Source organism: Molossus molossus, unplaced genomic scaffold (genome assembly GCF_014108415.1).
Source record: "Molossus molossus isolate mMolMol1 unplaced genomic scaffold, mMolMol1.p scaffold_m16_p_8, whole genome shotgun sequence".
Classification (NCBI taxonomy): domain Eukaryota; kingdom Metazoa; phylum Chordata; class Mammalia; order Chiroptera; family Molossidae; genus Molossus; species Molossus molossus.
Genome location: NW_023425402.1, coordinates 105,830,225 through 105,847,236, shown reverse-complemented (window position 1 = coordinate 105,847,236; position 17,012 = coordinate 105,830,225). Strand labels below are relative to the sequence as shown.

General features: G+C 47.8%; 1 protein-coding gene across 1 annotated transcript in view; it reads right to left on the bottom strand.

Moving 5' to 3' along the window:
* The window catches only part of SYTL3 (synaptotagmin like 3), a 78,140-nt gene that overhangs the window by 8,398 nt on the left and 52,730 nt on the right, over positions 1–17,012 (bottom strand). The window contains exons 9-11 of the mRNA XM_036248807.1: positions 16,394–16,522; positions 5,195–5,373; positions 27–129 (exon numbers count right to left, since the gene is read on the bottom strand). Coding sequence (XP_036104700.1) covers positions 27–129; positions 5,195–5,373; positions 16,394–16,522 — 411 coding nt within the window. The remainder of the gene's footprint in view (positions 1–26; positions 130–5,194; positions 5,374–16,393; positions 16,523–17,012) is intronic.

Below are 17,012 nucleotides of genomic sequence, written 5' to 3'. Positions count from 1 at the left end.
CAGCACGTGAGTATTTGAGCAAGTACCTTCAAGGTCTCCTGAAAGGTCGGGTCCACCGTGTTCTTCCGGACTCCAGTCTTGCGCTTGCCCTGCGAGGATCTGTCAGGCAGCAGGTAGGTCTTCACGTACCTGGTGGAGACAGGACGAGGTGCACACTCGGGCGGACGCGGTGGGAGGAGGAGAACTGCGCACCAGCGTCTTCTTTCCCTGCTCACTGCTGAATTGCACGTTGCTAGAAAGGGCTTGGTGGGCACCACTGATGATGAACAATGACATGCTGGGTACACAGCTTCTGTTTGCACAGTCTGTGGCCTTCATCATCTGGAATGTTCCTGGGTGGGTGAAGGTGCCCATGCCCCACCCCTGGAACCCACACTGCCCATCACTGGCCATTTTGTGACGCCCATGGAAACAGGGGCTCTCAGGGCTCCATGGTGGCCTATTCTTGGATCCACCTGGATACAGAGGCCATGTGCCCATCTGTCCTCCCTCCACCCCCCAAAAGAGTAGAAAATGGAAAGTGTGTGCCTGACACTTTGCTCTTCCCTGGTGGGGCCTCCCAGGCTGTCCTCCTGACTGCTGAGGACCGGCCCTCTCTGCAGACTGCAGGGGCTGCGTGACAGAGGCCATCTCTCCCCAGCACTCTGCCTGGCCCCTGAAATCCTGTTCTAGGGGTCCCCCCACTCAGGTCCCACGACTGCCCTGCCTGGCTCCACTGGCAGCTGTCAATGGCAGTGACCCTACTTGTCCAGGCATCCACCCCACAGGCTAGGAGCAGGCTCCGCGTTCCCAACGCAGGAAAGAACAGCCATCCTCCCTGGTCGGGCCGCTCCTGGCGCTGCAGGCTCAGCCTCTTCCTCCTTGTCAAGCAGAGTTCTGGGAGAGTACTCCAGGCTCCCTGGCACGGACTCCTCCCTGTCCGTTCGCTCTCGACGTGCTGATCATTATCAGATCCCACACAGGTAGAACAGGATGCATAAAATGTACCCATACAGTTTAAAGGATTAAAATAAAACGCACACCCATGTCTCTAATTGGTTTATTGTGTTAAGTCCTGTTCCCTCACTGGTCTTCTGGCAGGTTGTTCTGTTACTGAAGTGGAGCTGACATCTCCGAGGGTTATAATAGACCTGTGTCTCGCCCTTCAATTCTGTCCATTTTTTGCTTCCTATGTCTTGATGGGCTGTTATTCAGTGCATAGGCATTTATAATTTTCGTGTTCTTGCTGTATTAAACCTTGTATTAATATATATTGTCCTTTATCTGGTGTAACCTTGCTGATTTAATTTCGTCCGATTCTAGTAGAGTCACCCCTGCTCTCTTTTGGTTACTATCTGCACGGAATATGTTCTATTTATTTGTCTCTAGTTGTTGGATCTACATTGAGCCTCTTGTAGATGACATAGAGTTGGATCCTATGTTTTTATCCAATCTGCCAATTTCTGTCTTCTGATTGGAGAGCCTGATTTATTTACATGTAAAATAATTACTGATACAGAGGTAATACTTCTGTCATTTGTTATTCATTTCTGTATGCCTAGCATTCCTGTTCCTCGTTTTTAGCATTATTATATTCATTTGTGTTTGTTTGTTTTTTACGGTGAAATGTTTAAATTCCTTTCTTATTTCCTTTTATATGTGTTTTATATCCATTTTCTTTGTGGTTACCAAGGGGATTACATTTAATATGCTAAAGTTATAACACTCTCCTTTGAATTTATACCATTTTACCTTCAATAATATACACAAACTCTGCTTTTTTCCAGCTCCATCCCCACCTCTTTCCGTTGTTGATTTCCACGATTTCATTTGTATACCTTGCGTGCCCAGACACACAAACCAATTCTTCTAAATGCATTAGTCTCTTACATTATGTCAAAAACCAAATGTGAATTACCAAGCAAAGTTACCGTGATAAGAAACTAGTAATTTTTAATGTATTAGTCCCTTTCGTTATGTAGAAAGCACAAAGTGGAATTACATGCCATTGTTACAGTCATGCCAGTTTCCATACCCGCCTGTGTCTTCACCTTTGCTGGGGACTTATTTCTGTCCGGTGTGCTCCCGGCAGGACGGCCTTGAGATTTCTTGCAGGGCAGGCTAGTAGTCTCACACTCGGCTTTTGTTTATCCGAGAACGTCTAGACTTCTCCCCCACTTTTTTTTATTAATTTTTGTTAAAGAATAGGTTATGAATTTTTAGAGATTGAAGGAGAAGAGAGAAACACCAACTTGAGAGCACAACCTCGATCGGCCACCTCCTGCACACCCCCAGCGGGGATCAAGCCCACAACCCAGGCATGTGCCGTGACTGGGGATCAAACCAGCAACCTTTCAGTGCCCAGGACAATCCCCAACCACTGAGCCACATCGACCAGGGTTCTCCCTCACTTTTTTTATATATAATTTTTTAATCCTCACCCGAGGATATTTTTGCACTTATATTCAGATAGAGTGGGAGGGAGAGAGAGAGAGAGAAAGAAAGAGACACATCAGTTGGTTGCCACCCGCACAACCCCAACTGGGGCCAGGGACTAACCGCAACTGAGGTATGTGCTCTTAGCGGGAATCGAACCCAGGACTCTTTGGTCCACAGGCCAACGCTCTAACCCCTGAGCCAAACTGGCCAGGGCTCTCCCTCACTTTTGAAGAACAGTTTTGCTGGATATAGGATTCTTGGTTGACAGATTTTGTTTCTTTTAGCACTCTGACTATATTGGCCTTCTGGCCTGTAAAGTTTCTGCTGAGAAATCTGCAGATGATCTTCTTGAGGATTCTCTTCTCTGTTGCTGCTTTCAAGATTCTCTTTCAAAAGTGTGTTAGTAACATCTCTTAGTGAGTCTGAGTTCGTCTTACTTGGCATTTAGTGGGCGTCTTTGATGTTTATATTCATGTATTTCATCAAATTTGGGAAGTTGTCAGATATTTATTCAAATATTCTCTCTACCCTTGCTGTCTCTCTTCTCCTTCTGAGAGTCTCACATCCTATGTTGATCCACTTGATGGTGCCAATCAGGTTCCTTAGGTCCTATTTGTTTTTCTTTCATTCCTCAGATGCCATAATTTCTGCTGACCTCTCTTCAAAGGTACTGCTCCTTTCTTCCATCAGCTCATATCTACCTTCGAATCCCACCAGTGAATTTTTTATTTCAGTTATCGGAGTTTTCAGCTCCAGCATTTCTTTTCTGTTTCTTTTTCGGTTCCCTAACTCTTTATTGACACTTCCACTTTGTTCATACATCATTTTCTTGACGTTCTCCACAACTTCCTCTAGCTCTTTGAGCATCTTTAAGACAATGTTTTGAAGTCTTTGTCCAGTAAACCTCCCATCAGGTCTTTTTTAGGGACAGTTTCTTTTTTTTTCTTTTTCTTTTTTTTTTATCCTCACCCAAGGACATTTTCCCTTTTTTTTTTTTGTTCAGGTAGAGTGGGAGGGAGAGAGAGGAACATCAACGTGAAAGGAACACATCGAGTGGCTGCCACCCGCACAACCAACCAGGGCCGGGGACAAACTGCAACCGAGGTGCATGCCCTTAGCGGGAACCGAACCCGGGTCTCTCCGGACCACAGGTCGACGCTCTAACTGCTGAGCCAAACCGGCCAGGGCTAGGGACAGTTTCTGATGATTTATTATTTCCCTTTGAATGGGCCATACTTTCCTGTTTCTTTATATGTCTTGTTATTTTTGTTGAATGCTGGACATTTGTATCTAATACTGTATTAACTCTGGAAATCAGATCTCCTCCTTCTCCAACGTTTGCTGTTTTTTTAGGGTTTTGTTGTTTGTTTGTTTTTTATTATTATTTTGTTCACTGAGCCTGTGTCAAAGATCAGCCTGAGATGTAAACTTCGGTCTTCTCAGTTTTTTTCTGAGCCTTTGCCTTTCCCTGGGCATGTTTATGTTCTAATTGTCCTTGTTATGCAGTCACCTTTGAATGTGCTAGTCTATAGTATTTGGTTTCCAAGAGGGGAAAAGGAGAGAAATGAAAAAGGAAGACAAATAAGGGCACTGACCTTTAAGAACCCCTGAAATTACATCATCTAGAGGGGGAAGGGATTGCAACAGTGGGAGGCGATGAAGCAGCAATCGCCATGTACCTCTTTGTCTATACCTCTGTGATCAGAAGCAGCACTCAGCGATCAGAGGACAGAGCCCTGGTGTTTAGAAGACAGGATCCTTTTTGCATACCCTGGCTCCAGCAAGCTGCTCCAGGAACACTGCCCAGCTGCCTGCCAAGGGCGTGGAGGTGGAGCAGGAGGATGCGTAGCTGCTACTGTGCTAAGAGCTGAAATTGATCCATGTTTTCCAATTTACCTTGGAAACTTTCAAAAGACTCCAGAGTTCCAAAGTAGTTACACCTGACATAGTCTATCAGTGAAATTATTGTCTGTGTGGGGAGACAGACTCTTGATGCTTCCTCCTCTGCCATCTTTCAGATGACAGGACGTTTCCAGAAGGAAAACCCTAACAAAGAACTCATATGCATATATGCACAACCAATCAACATGGACACTAGGCTGGGGAAGGCAGGAGGGGGGTGGGAGCAGGAAGGAGGGGTCACTGGGAAAAAAGGGGGACATCAGTAATACTTTCAACAATAAATAATAATAAAATAAAATATGTAATATCTGACTATTTAGTCAGGGGCACTGGCCTCTTTTCCCATGATTGTCAAATAAAAAAATGACAGCAGCTAACACACATACACACACAAAAGTGGCTAATGGGTATATTCAAAGTTGTATATTTTTGTTAGTGGTCAAGGAAATGCATGTTAAAATAATGATGCAACACCATTTCATATCTATCAGTTAGAAAAATATTTAATCTCTTAATGAATTATGTGAGACAGGATTTTAGTATTTCCTATATGGAAAGTCAAATTTTCCAACACTAATTATTGAGGTTCATCTTTGCTGCACTGATTTCTAATGGTCCCTTGATTATGTAAGCTCCCATAGATGCTCAGGCTGTGTCTGGACTTTTGATTCTGCTCTACTAACCTGCTTGCCTAGACTGGCATCAACAACATATTGTTGGAATTACTACAGCTTTATAATAATTCTTGATATATGTCTTTTCATATTTTTGTTCTTTTTATTACAATTGTCTTGGTTATTCTTAGACTTTCCATATAAACTTTAGAATCAAGATAGCTATCATTTTAAGTCAAAATTTAGAAAAAGAAACTTACGGATTGCACTTTTTCTTCTTTTCCTCCCCATATGCAAGGTTCTTACAGGCCTTGATGCATATTTCTAGAGAACGGGTTTTGAAGCAATATCGAATGGCGAACTCTATTTCTCCAGTGACATTAGCGTTGTCAAAATTGCCAATCTCTGTGCAAGTGCTATTAATGCTGATTAAACTCCCCTGAAATAAAAATGACAGCTACAATAAATTACTTTGCAGTTCATCGATTCTTTTGCAGTTCTGATTTCAAGACAGCAGATAACATCAGAATTCGCACAGAGCATCCTGACTCACATTAAGTCAACAGCACACTGGCTCGTACTTTGCCAAAACAAGTTGCCACATATTCTGTTCTGCCGGGATGGGGAACCCTCAGAAGGTCCTGTCTTGCCCAGATACGGTCTTTGCCTAACAGTAAAGGTCACGCAATCTTATTCTTAAACACAAATCACGGGGCGCGAAGCGGACAATCTCCTGTGCAATTCTGCAAAGAGTACTCTCAGAGGGCAGATAACGTGTCCACGGCAGGAACAGCCAAGTGGAAAGAAGCACAGTGTGGGGGCTGGGTGCCCGTGGCTGGGCATCGGAGGGATCTGGCTGCACATGCTGGCTCTGCTACTCATTCGTTGTGTCGAAGTCCAAATGGAAAAATTAACACCAGTCTCTTGGGGCTACGGTGAGGAGTGAATGGAATAAAGTATGTCGAGTATGCAGTCAAAGACAACGATAAATTGTGTCTACATTCTTATGGGTGCCTGAAATGGAAACCAAAGCTCCCATGGTAAGCTAGGGCACTCGAGGCTTCAGATGATGCCGGAAAGTTGACGGAATGGGGTGCTCATGCCTAAAAGACAAAACGAGCTGCCTAATCCCGACTACATCTGCCTCAGTACTCGCCACGCTCTGCCTACAGCCGACCTCAGTGCTGACGCCGCAGAAACAGGGAACCCTGAGCGGTTTCCACCCTGATCCCCAGGCGGCTCCCCCACACGGTAACACACCCTGGGGAGCAGCGGAGAAGAAAGCCCGTGTCTCTCTCTTACTGGAGAGGGAGGAAAGCCAAACCGACAACTCACTGGAGGGACCGGAGCCTGCAGAAATGAGGGCCGAGAACACAACCAACTCCACCGTGCCCTGTCACCGGCTCTGAAGATGCAGCCTGCCAACACCCACACCACTCTTCAACGGAAAACAAGCTTTAACATTTCCAGACTCAAAGGCATGGAGGGGTGACGCAGGAACACTGAGGTACAGAGTGGGGCTAGACGCTGATGGCAGGGAAGTGCACAGGCTGCTTTGGACAAGGCCACGGCGGGTGGATGGAGGTGCTGGAAAAGTCTGGTGGTTAAACTGCACCCGTCACGCACCCCACGCGGGCTGTCGGAGCGGGCTGTGTGCACCGCTCTTCGGCCAAGAACAAATAGAACACTGGATTAAACAACAGACTGTCCCAAGGCGTTGTGGAGCCACCAAGACAGCCAGGGGGCCAGGGTCCGGGAGACTGTGGAGGCGTGGAGCAGGGTGAGGGAAGCCTGACACTGTGGTCCCCCTTCCCTCCGAGCATTTGTCCGGGACACAGCGCAGGGCTGGACGGAGCCAAGCCACACGCAACAGCCACGAGGTGCACAAGCCAAGGAGTCTCAGCCGCCGGACACTCGCTGGCGTCCAAGGCCAGGGAGGCAGGCTGAGCTTGGGGACCCCCGATCCCAGGAACAGGGCAGTGCCCCGGAGAGAGGCACACCGGAGTGGCTTTCCCTTCCAGGTGCTGGCTGGCTTAGAAGTGTCGCTGAGAAGCTTAAGAAGGCTTTCAGGAGTCCCCCCTTACTAGAGGGGAAAAGTTGGAGTTCCAGGCCAGCCCAGGAGAGGGGCTTGGTACCCCAGACTTGCACTTGGAACCCCTCGAGGCTTTCTTCCCAGCAGTGCGTCAGTTGGAAGGGGACCAGTTCTCGCAGACTGAATCCCAGCTCTGAGCCAGGTCTACACGCCAGATCAAGGCTTGGAGAGCATTATGCTCAGCGAAACAAGCCAAGTGGGGAAAGACAAGCATCACATGATGTCACTTATATGTGGACGCTAATGAACAAAATAAACTGACAAAAAAAAATAGATCCAGAGACATGGAAGCAGAAAACAGACTGTGGAACCTCAGAGGGAAGGGGGGTGGGAGGTGGGAAGAGATAAACCAACTTAAATGCATATGTGACAAGCAACAGAAATAGACAACAGTGTGGTGAAGGCAGGCACAGGGCGGCGGGGAGGAAGGGGTCAATGGGGGGGCAGAGGGGGGACTTGTATAATACTTTCAACAATAAAAATAAATTTGCCCTGGCCGGTTTGGCTCAGCAGTTAGAGCGTCTGCCTGCGGTCCGGAGACACCCGGGTTTGGTTCCCGCTAAGGGCACGTACCTCGGTTGCAGTTTGTCCCCGGCCCTGGTTGGTCGTGCGGGTGGCAGCCACTCGATGTGTCCCTTTCACATCGATGTTTCTCTCTCTCTCTCTCTCTCTTTCTCTTCCTCTCTCTCCCTCCCGCTCTGTCTGTACAAAAAATGGAAAAATGTCCTCGAATGAGGATAAAAAATAAATAAATACAAAATAATAATAATAAATAAATTTAAAAACAAAAAGATTTTGCCCTACACCAGCTGTGTGCTGGGAACAGGGGCGCTCCATCACCCACCTAAGGGCCTGTCTCAGGGGACAGCCTCCATAGCTAGTAAGGAAGTGACCAAAGAAAGCCCTGGGAAGGCCCTGCTTTTGCAGGTTCCCCCTGTAAACCCTGGGGCCTCGCTGCCTGGCGCCCGGAGGAGCCACGGGGTGAAGTGAGGACTCTGGTGGCGGTCCTAACTTTTATCACTTTCGTTCGGTCACTGAGCTGCAGATTCCAGAGGGAAATATTTAAAAATACTATGTGTAGGCACATTGTGATAAAATTGTTGAAAATCACAGGCAAAGAGAAAACCCTTGGAGGCAGAGGAAAGACACGTTCCCTTCCCCGGAGGAAACAACAGAGGGAGAGGATGGGTCCCCAGTGTCCCTGGGCCACTGGCCTCTTTATGGGGGGGGGGGGACAGCAGGCGGTGTGCAGGGGCAGGGACATTCATCTCGGTATCAGCAGGATCAGGGAATTCCAAGCTGATTCTACTTTTGGTAAAGCAGATTCATTTGTGGAAGAGGAGCAGGGAGGAAGGTATGAAAAGGTTTGAGAAGACCGGCCGTGCGGCTGTGGAGGGCAGGAAATCGAGGTGCCCAGAGAAACACCGCGAGATCAGGACTGCTGGCTCCGCGGGGGCACACTGGGGGTAACCGGCAGGCAGACCGAATCCCACACACTCAGGCTGGTGCCAGGGCTGCCCCACTGTGAGTGAGCTGTTCGGGTGCAGGCAGGGGAGGTATCAGCTGGCTCATCCAGCTTGGCTCCCACAATTAGAGAGCGTCCAAGAAGCACCGTAATTGCTCATCCTCCATTTATAAGTGGATAAGCAGAGGTCAAGGCAGAGTGGGACCCGCCCAGAAGCCGCCCAGCACACCGGACAAGGCTGCAAGTGGACCAGGGTTCAGAATTCACCGACGGCGGTGTCTGAGTAATTCAACTTCGGAGCCTGCTGCGCTGGGAAAAATACAGCCTCAGATAAGGGAAGGACAGCAGGGCACACCCTCTGGACAGCACATTCCTTCGGAGATAACCTCTGCCCCCTGCTCGGGAGGGTGTTCTGGTTCTGTTTTTTCTGCAGCCGGAACAGAATGTTGGAGTCGGTCGGAACTTTGAGCAGCGACTGCAGTCAACCAACAGGTCCTGGCCCACAGGAGCAACTAAGAATCCCTCTGGACTTTCATTAGTGCCATCTGGGTTTGAAAGAACAGTCCTTCTGAGCAAAAGCAAAGGAGAGGGACCTACAGCAGGCAGGGAGCATTTGGTGACTCTCTCTGAAGGTCGCCAGTTGCCTACCATGACTGAAGCCAGGCCCGATGCCCTTCGATTTGACAAAGGCAGAAGACGAGGAGTCAGCTGAAACCCCAGCTGTACTAAAACATCTCAGACCTGGTCACCAAGAGCAGGTGGGGCATAACCGCAGTGGCTCAGACAGCCTTTCAGCTCCAGGCCCAGCGCTCAGCAGCTGGGTGACCTTGAGCAATTCTCTCAAGCGCCGCAGCCTCAGTCTTCTCATCTGTAAAATGGGGATCTATTTCATAGGATTGGTATGAGGCTTGACCAGTTAGTGCATATAAAAAGACCAGACCCGCCCTGGCCAGTTTGGCTCAGTGGTTAGAGCGTCGGCCTGCGGTCTGGAGAGACCTGGGTTCGGGTCCCACTAAGGGCATGTACCTCAGTTGCAGTTTGTCTCCGGTCCTGGTTGGTCGTGTGGGTGGCAGCCACTCGATGTGTCCCTTTCACGTCGATGTTTCTCTCTCTCTCTCTCTGTTCCTCTCTCTCCCTCCCACTCTACCTGAACAAAAAATGGAAAAATGTCCTCGGGTGAGGATAAAAAATAAATAAAAATAAAAAGACCAGAGCCATACACAGATTAAACGTGTCAACCTTTTGAAAATGCCATACAATGTGGCTGCCCTTTGTAAGCTGAGCAAATCATTTCCTTTGTTTTTCTTTCTCTCTTTTCCTGTGAAATATATAATATATTTAAAAGCACATGTACTGGACAGGTATATTAAATAATTATAAAGTGAACATCCATGTACTCACCACTCACGTTAAGAAAAATGACAAAACCAGGGCTTTGGCAGTACCCTCCCTTCTCCAATCCCCTCCTGGTCCCGTCCCTGAGTAAATGCTGTTCCAGCATTTTCTGTAAATCATCCTGGCTTTTCTTTATGGGTTTTTTGTTTTGTTTTGTTTTGTTTATCCTCACTCGAGGACATTTTTCCATTTTTCTGTTCAGATAGAGTGGGAGGAGGAGAGAGGAACAGAGAGAGAGAGAGAAACATCGACGTGAGAGAGACACATCGAGTGGTTGCCACCCACACGATTCCAACCGGGGCTGAGGACAAACTGCAACCAGGGTACGTGCCCTTAGCGGGAACCGAACCTGGGTCTCTCTGGACCGCAGGCCGACGCTCTAACCACTGAGCCAAACCGGCTAGGACTCTTTATGGTTTTATTACATAGATATAAATCCCCTAAACATATGGGTTAGTTCTGCCCAATTTGGGGATTGATATTAGAATCATACTGTGTACATGTTCTCCTGTAACTTTCTCTTGATACCATGTTTCTAAATTCATCTACATGGTCAGGTGTGGTTTTAGTTCCCCAAACAGAATTCCACTGCATGAACAGGCCCTCATATATTCATCCTCGTTTTGTTTCTTAACTTAAAAATACGTTAATATAGGTAGACAGCTAGAGCAATATTTTAAAAATTAGTGCAGGCCCTGGCCGGTGTGGCTGAGTTGGTGGAGCATCGTCCCCTACACCAAAAGGTGGGCTTGATCCCAGTCAGGTCATGTGCAGGAAGCAACCAATGGATGTTTCTCTCACATCAATGTTTCTCTCTCTCTCTCCCTCTTCCTCTCTAAGAAGAAAAAAGTAATGAGTGCAGTCAGAGAAATTTAGAAATATAAAACAAAAATGAAAGCTTCCCATAGCTCAGTGAGCTCTGTGATGGATGGGGCAAAGTCCCACTTAGAAGTGACCCAAACTCCACAATTAGGTCCCATGCCTAAGTGTATGTTTAAAGGAAACAACGGGGAAGTTGGATTTTCACATCTTCATTGATTAAAAATCTGCTCGCTCGGTGTGATAGAGCGTCAGGTGTGCGCAGGTCACCCGCCGGTCACAGCATCCTTGCCGGCAGGGAGTGTGAACTGCATCGAGCGTTAATACGAACACATTTCCTTCTAACAACAGTAGTGTAAACAAAAGTGACAATCAAACAGGATCTTTACTATGATATTTTTTCTTCCTTGAAAATGTTAAAAATGTATTTCTTGACTCCACCAAGCTCTAACTCCCTCTGATGACTGAGGTGTTTTTTGTTGTTGTTTTGTTTTTTAAAAGCAAATTGGGATTTTTCTTCTCACAAAACATTACATGTTTATGGAGAAAATACAGAAAACACAAATAAGCTAAAAAGATCCTTTCCTTTTCTTTCTTTCTTTTTTTTAAGAAGAAAAAAACATAATCCCATTATTCCAGGGTCAACCTTTTGCCCCAATCCTTTCCATTATATATATATTTATTTTTTTCTATTTTTATTGGTTTTTAGACAGAGAGGAAGGGAGACAGAGAGAAACATCAATGAGAGAGAATATCGATTAACTGCCTCCTGCACACCCGCCACTGGGGATTTGGCCCACAATCTGGGCATGTGCCCTGACCAGGAATTGAACCGGTGACCTCTGGGTGCATGGGTCGATGCTCAACCACTGAGCCACACTGGCCAGGTTCCTTTCCATTGTTTTAACTTTTATAAATATGTGCTACTATAATACTATTTTGTAACCTTATACTTTCCATATTGATATTTTTCAAATACATTTTTAATAGCTGCAAGGTATTCTTTTTAATAAATGTACCATAATTTATTTATCAATTGCCATATTTGGTTACATAGTAGTTCAGAACAAATCACCCCAAGATGTGCCTCTGCACTGTTTGAATTATTTTGAGCTGAAGACAATCAAGACCCTCTGGGCTTAAGTGAAACTTCTGTCCCTCTTAATTACCTAGAAGAATTTAAATGAGGAGCTTTGTCCATAACAGAGAGAACCTATCTTTTTGACCTATCTACATAGCAGGGCAAACTACTCATTACTGAGCCTCTGTTCTTACCTTCCTGCATTGACCTTTCTTCCCCTTGATGCCCCCAAGGTGCCTTACCTCACCCTCAGCTCAGAACGGCATTTAGACCTCATTTTTCCTTTCTGCCTCTGAACCTCTCGGTCTGTGGGGTTCCCATATGTATGTACGTAATTAAATTTGGTTATTTTCTCTCATTTATCTGTCTCGTGTAGATTTAATTATTAGACCAGCAGAAAGAACATTGAAGGGTAGAGAAAAGTTTCAGTTATTTTTCAATTTCTCAAAATTAAAACAATTAGAAACAATGTTGTCTTGAACATCCATGTATACACATTTCTGGCAACATTTATGATACTTATTAAATAATGTTTCCTAACTGAAATGGTCGGAGTAAAGAGAACAGGCATTTCCTGGCATCTATCGCTGCCTGCCCTCCCGCTCACCTCCCGGTGCAGGGAATGCTGGCTGCCCCACACCCTTGCCCACACTTTTTAAAATTTGTTAAAATGATCCCAAAATAGTGCTTGCTTTAATTTTGCACTGATTGAACTCCTTGGGAGGTTGAGTGTTTACCCTGTGTATTGCCCATTTGTATTTCTACTTTGGTACAAAGTAGAGGTTTAATATGCTTTTTTTAGCCCCAGCTTCCTGTTTCTCAGAGAAGGGAAATGTCTCAGGGGAAGGCTACATCTTTGGGCAGAAGCAATAACCATTTATCTGCTTTATGGGAGTTTGGTTTCCTCAAACAAACACTGCTTCATTCCAAAGGGAACGGGTCCGGGTTAAACGCAGTCATTCACTCGTGATGAGAGCGAGGGTCACACCAGAGAGGACTTCAGAAGAAAGGAGAATAGAGTCCTACTGAGTTTTCACTGCGGTTAGGAGAAACCATCCTAAGAAACAGGCTGAGTGAGATGCACACACTCACCTGTACCCCCTGGCCCAGCACCGCCCCCCCCCCCCCCGCCCACACACACACACACTTGTAAAGGTTTTCTAGGTGTGCACCAGCCCCAAATAAGTGAAGCTGGACCAGGAGTGGGGGTCAGAAAAACCACCGAGTGTAAGAGGTTAATCCATCGTGTGATAAGACAAAAGGACCGGGCTTTGACTCACAGGCCCCTGGGGTGGAATCGGGTTCTGCAGCCACCCCGGGAACCTGCTTTCCCATTTGTGAAATGATAACAGCATCCGTGGGAACAGCTGGAGCACCTCACTCAGTAGTTAGCACATAGTAGGCCTCCCATCAGTGGTAGCTATGACCAGGATCAACCCAGTCTTTCCACAAGTATTTACTGAGTGCCATTTCAAACACAGGCGCTGCTCTGGGTACTTGGCAATTCCAGTAGCGGGTAAACAACAGATATGCCAATTGCGTATCTGTAGACGGTGATAAGAATATGAATAAACTCCAGCAGGTAAGGACAATGGACCAGCAGGGGGCTGACCTCTCTGAGGTGACCTTGGTAGGAGCAAAGACGTGAAGGAAGGGAGTGGATGAGCTTGGTGCCTGGGAGAGGGAAGAGCCACAAAACGCCCAGAAGCTGGTGTGAATCTGCGCACCAAGGGCCAGCGAGGGGCCAGCGTGGCTGAGCCGCCTGAGCAGAGGAAGGTGGCAGTGGTTGGGGTGGGGGGCTAGCTTGTACAGGGCCCCGTAGACCATCTGTGGGGTCGTTGGTTTCTGGGCACAGAAAGTCACGACTTTGTTTCATGGAGCAGCTCAGAGTCCAGACTGGCAGGACCCTGGGCGGTTCAGGGAAAGCTGCCCCTGGAAGGGTGGGCGCTGGGCTCAGTCTTATAAAGGCCCAAGCTGGCTGCATTCCTTGGGCCCTTCCTTACCTGGGGCAGAGGCAAGCGACCCGGTAAGTCTTAGAAAGCCTCCCAGAGGCCACCCCTATGGTTTCCCTGTCTCAAACCCACCACAGGCTTCAACCCCAGGAGAGAATGTTCTAGAGCTGCCCTTGCCTACCTGGGGAACTAATTCCTCAGTACTCCGATCTTTCTGAACTATTCTCAAGTATAAACACCGCCTAGTCCTGGAGGTGCTAAGCTGTCCTCCAACACAAGCTCTCCGAAATACCCTGGCAGGGCCACCCAGACTCACAACCTCGGGGCATCCAAAGGCAGCGGGCCAGGCCCACTGTATGTCCCCGGGCAGGTGGCTGCCCACAGCAGGAGTCGGGAGTAGGGAGGGATCCCCCCCCCCCCCCCGAGGACTTGTGTGAACCGCATTTGCGTTTAGCATCTCGGTCCTTGACCAACGTGGACGCGCAGGCCTGTCTGAGAGCTGGGGGCCGACCTGGCCCTCTGCCCAGGGGGTGCTCAGAGGCACAGCGTTTCGGATCCCGTCCCGGGGACCTGGGAGCGCTCCAGGGGCACTGAAGCACACTCAGTACCCAGACCACCGCGTCCCATCGGAATACAAGACCCGAAGATGCGATTTAAAGTCCCTCGTAGCCACACTTTTAAAAATAGAAAATAGTTGTAATACGATTTCATTAATGAAATGTATCCAAAATACTGTCACGGCAACGAGAGGCGGCATGAAACTGTCGAGACCTTAGTCTTTCGTGCCTGAGCCTCCAAAGGCCAGCGCTACTCCGCGCGCCCGGCGGTCTGTCCGGCCCTACTCCAAGGGCTCAGCGGCCGTGGGGCTCAGCGCCACCAGCTCAGGCCCTGCAGCCTGGACCGCCAAAGCACCCTTCACGAGTGACACGCGGCAGTGAGACACTGCCAGGCTCCACCCGTGTTTCTCGAGCTCACTGTGCTCGGACAACCGCACATTCTGAGCCAGGGGGTCTAGGGTGCGGCCAGAGAGTCTGGGCTCTGACAAGTCCCAGGGGACTCCAGGGCCGCAGGCCCCACATCTGGCGTGGTGACCGTGCTTTCAATGGGGGCAGGACCACAGGTGAAGGGGAGGGCTGGGAGCGGTCAGCAGGCAGTGGATGGAGTCAGGGTGTTAGCTACGCTTCATTGCCCGGGAGGCCTGCTTCTGCCTGATCCTGGGACGTTGCACTGGACAGTCAGGGAGACAGGAGACAGCGCGCCATTTCCCAAAGTGAAAGCCATATTCCATAAACACAGCCACCCCGAGGCATGGAGAGGCAGGACTTCCTCCTGGCCGTGGCAGGAGCTGGAACCAAGAAGTTGGTTTCTAGAAACCGAGTTCTTAACCACAATATTACGCCATGAAATCTCTGCATTCATTTTGTTCCCAAAACCATCCGCGGCATACAAAGAGCAACTTTGATACTCATTTCCTTGCCGAGGACGCTGAGGTTTGCAGAGTTTTCGGGATTTCTGCAGATCATTTAGTTAGTTAAAGGGCAATGACTGTAATCGAGGCCTCCTGACCCCTTGATCCAAGGGGCTATTGCACCGCCATGCCACAGTCCTAGGCACCGTGAGCATTTGTTGAATGCTTCTGAATAAGAACATGCGTGAAGAAAAGGCCTACCTACAAACAGACACTGTGTTTAAAACATCACGAAGCAATCCTGAGGAAGAAGAGCAAAGTTGGAGGAATCAAACTACCTGACTTCAAGACGTCCAACAAATCTACAGTAATCGAGACAGTGTGGGATCACCATGGGGGCAGACAGAGATCGGGGGGCAGAACTGAGAACCAGAGAAAGACCAGTTTTCCAGCAGAGCCACCAAAGTCAATGGAAACAAGAGTTTATTTTGTTTTATTTTTATCCTCACCTGAGGACATTTTTGCATTTATCTTCAGATAGAGTGGGAGAGAGGAAGGAAGACAGTGAGAAACATCGATGTGAGAGACACATCGACTGGCTGCCACCCACACGACCGCAACCGAGACCGGGGACAAACTGCAACCGAGGTACGTGCCCTTAGCGGGAACCGAACCTGGGTCTCTCTGGTCCCAGGGCTGACGCTCTAACCACTGAGCCAGACTGGCCAGGGTGAGAAACAAGAGTTTAAAAAAACAAATGGTGCTGGAATAACTGGGTCTCCAGATGAAAGAAAGAACCTCAATCTCTACCTTACACCTTTCACAACAGTCGAGTTGGATGAAGACCTGTACAGAACAGCGAAACGTGTAGAACACTTCCAGAAGAAAACATAGAATATCTTCATGTCTCGTGAGTAGCCAAGACAGAGAGACAATCACAAAAGAAAAATGTGATAGATTAAACTTCATCAAAATGAAAAACTCATCCAAAGACAACATTACATATTATAAATCACTCTCTGTATATATAAAATGTTAACAATTAAACGTTGTAAAGAAGAACCACCACCATCAAAGGAGAGCGGGGGTCTCCCCAGAGCCCAGTCTCAGTAAAACACTACCTCTGGGCTCCACTGTCCTGCTCTGGTTTGTCCCACAAGACGACGCTCCTACCCTTGCCGGCCAATCCAATCCGACAGGGTTGGACACCCACACCTCATGTGTCCAGGGCATCCGACCAGACTCACCTGTCTTGAGCCTCCTGAGAATAACGAGCTGGGCACTGGGCAGAGATCTTTCTTCTTCCAAACGGGGTCAGGAGGGCGTTCAATACTCTCTTGGCTGAGAGGCAGCAGGATGTCTGGGGCACTGATTTTCTAGACAAGGAAACACAGAATGAATGACGTAGTCTGCATCCCAGTTTGATTTTGCTCAAAGGTGGTGACTTCAGCAAGTACAGCCTGCATCTATTACCTGAAGGCACTCATTAATATGCAAACTCAGGGGTGCCGAGTAAGAGGCACACTTCTGGTTGGGCAAATGCACACCCCCCCCCCCCAAGGGACCGGAGGCAGACATCAAGCTGTGGGATATTCACCAATAGTAATGGGTGAATTACCTAGGGATTAGCAAAAGTCTTAAAGAAATTGAAGTCCTTAATAATGTTTTGTCCTTACTAATGACCTGCATTTAATCACATGAAATACAATAGTCTCCCGATAGGCAGAGTTTTAGCTTAGAAAAGAAAAAATATATTTAAAAATTCAAGTTCCAATTAATTGCTATCAAAGGTGGCCTTGGCTGGGAATTCTACTGGACAAGGTTAGCATAGAACAAGAAACAGTGGGCAGGGTAGGAAAACTCTTC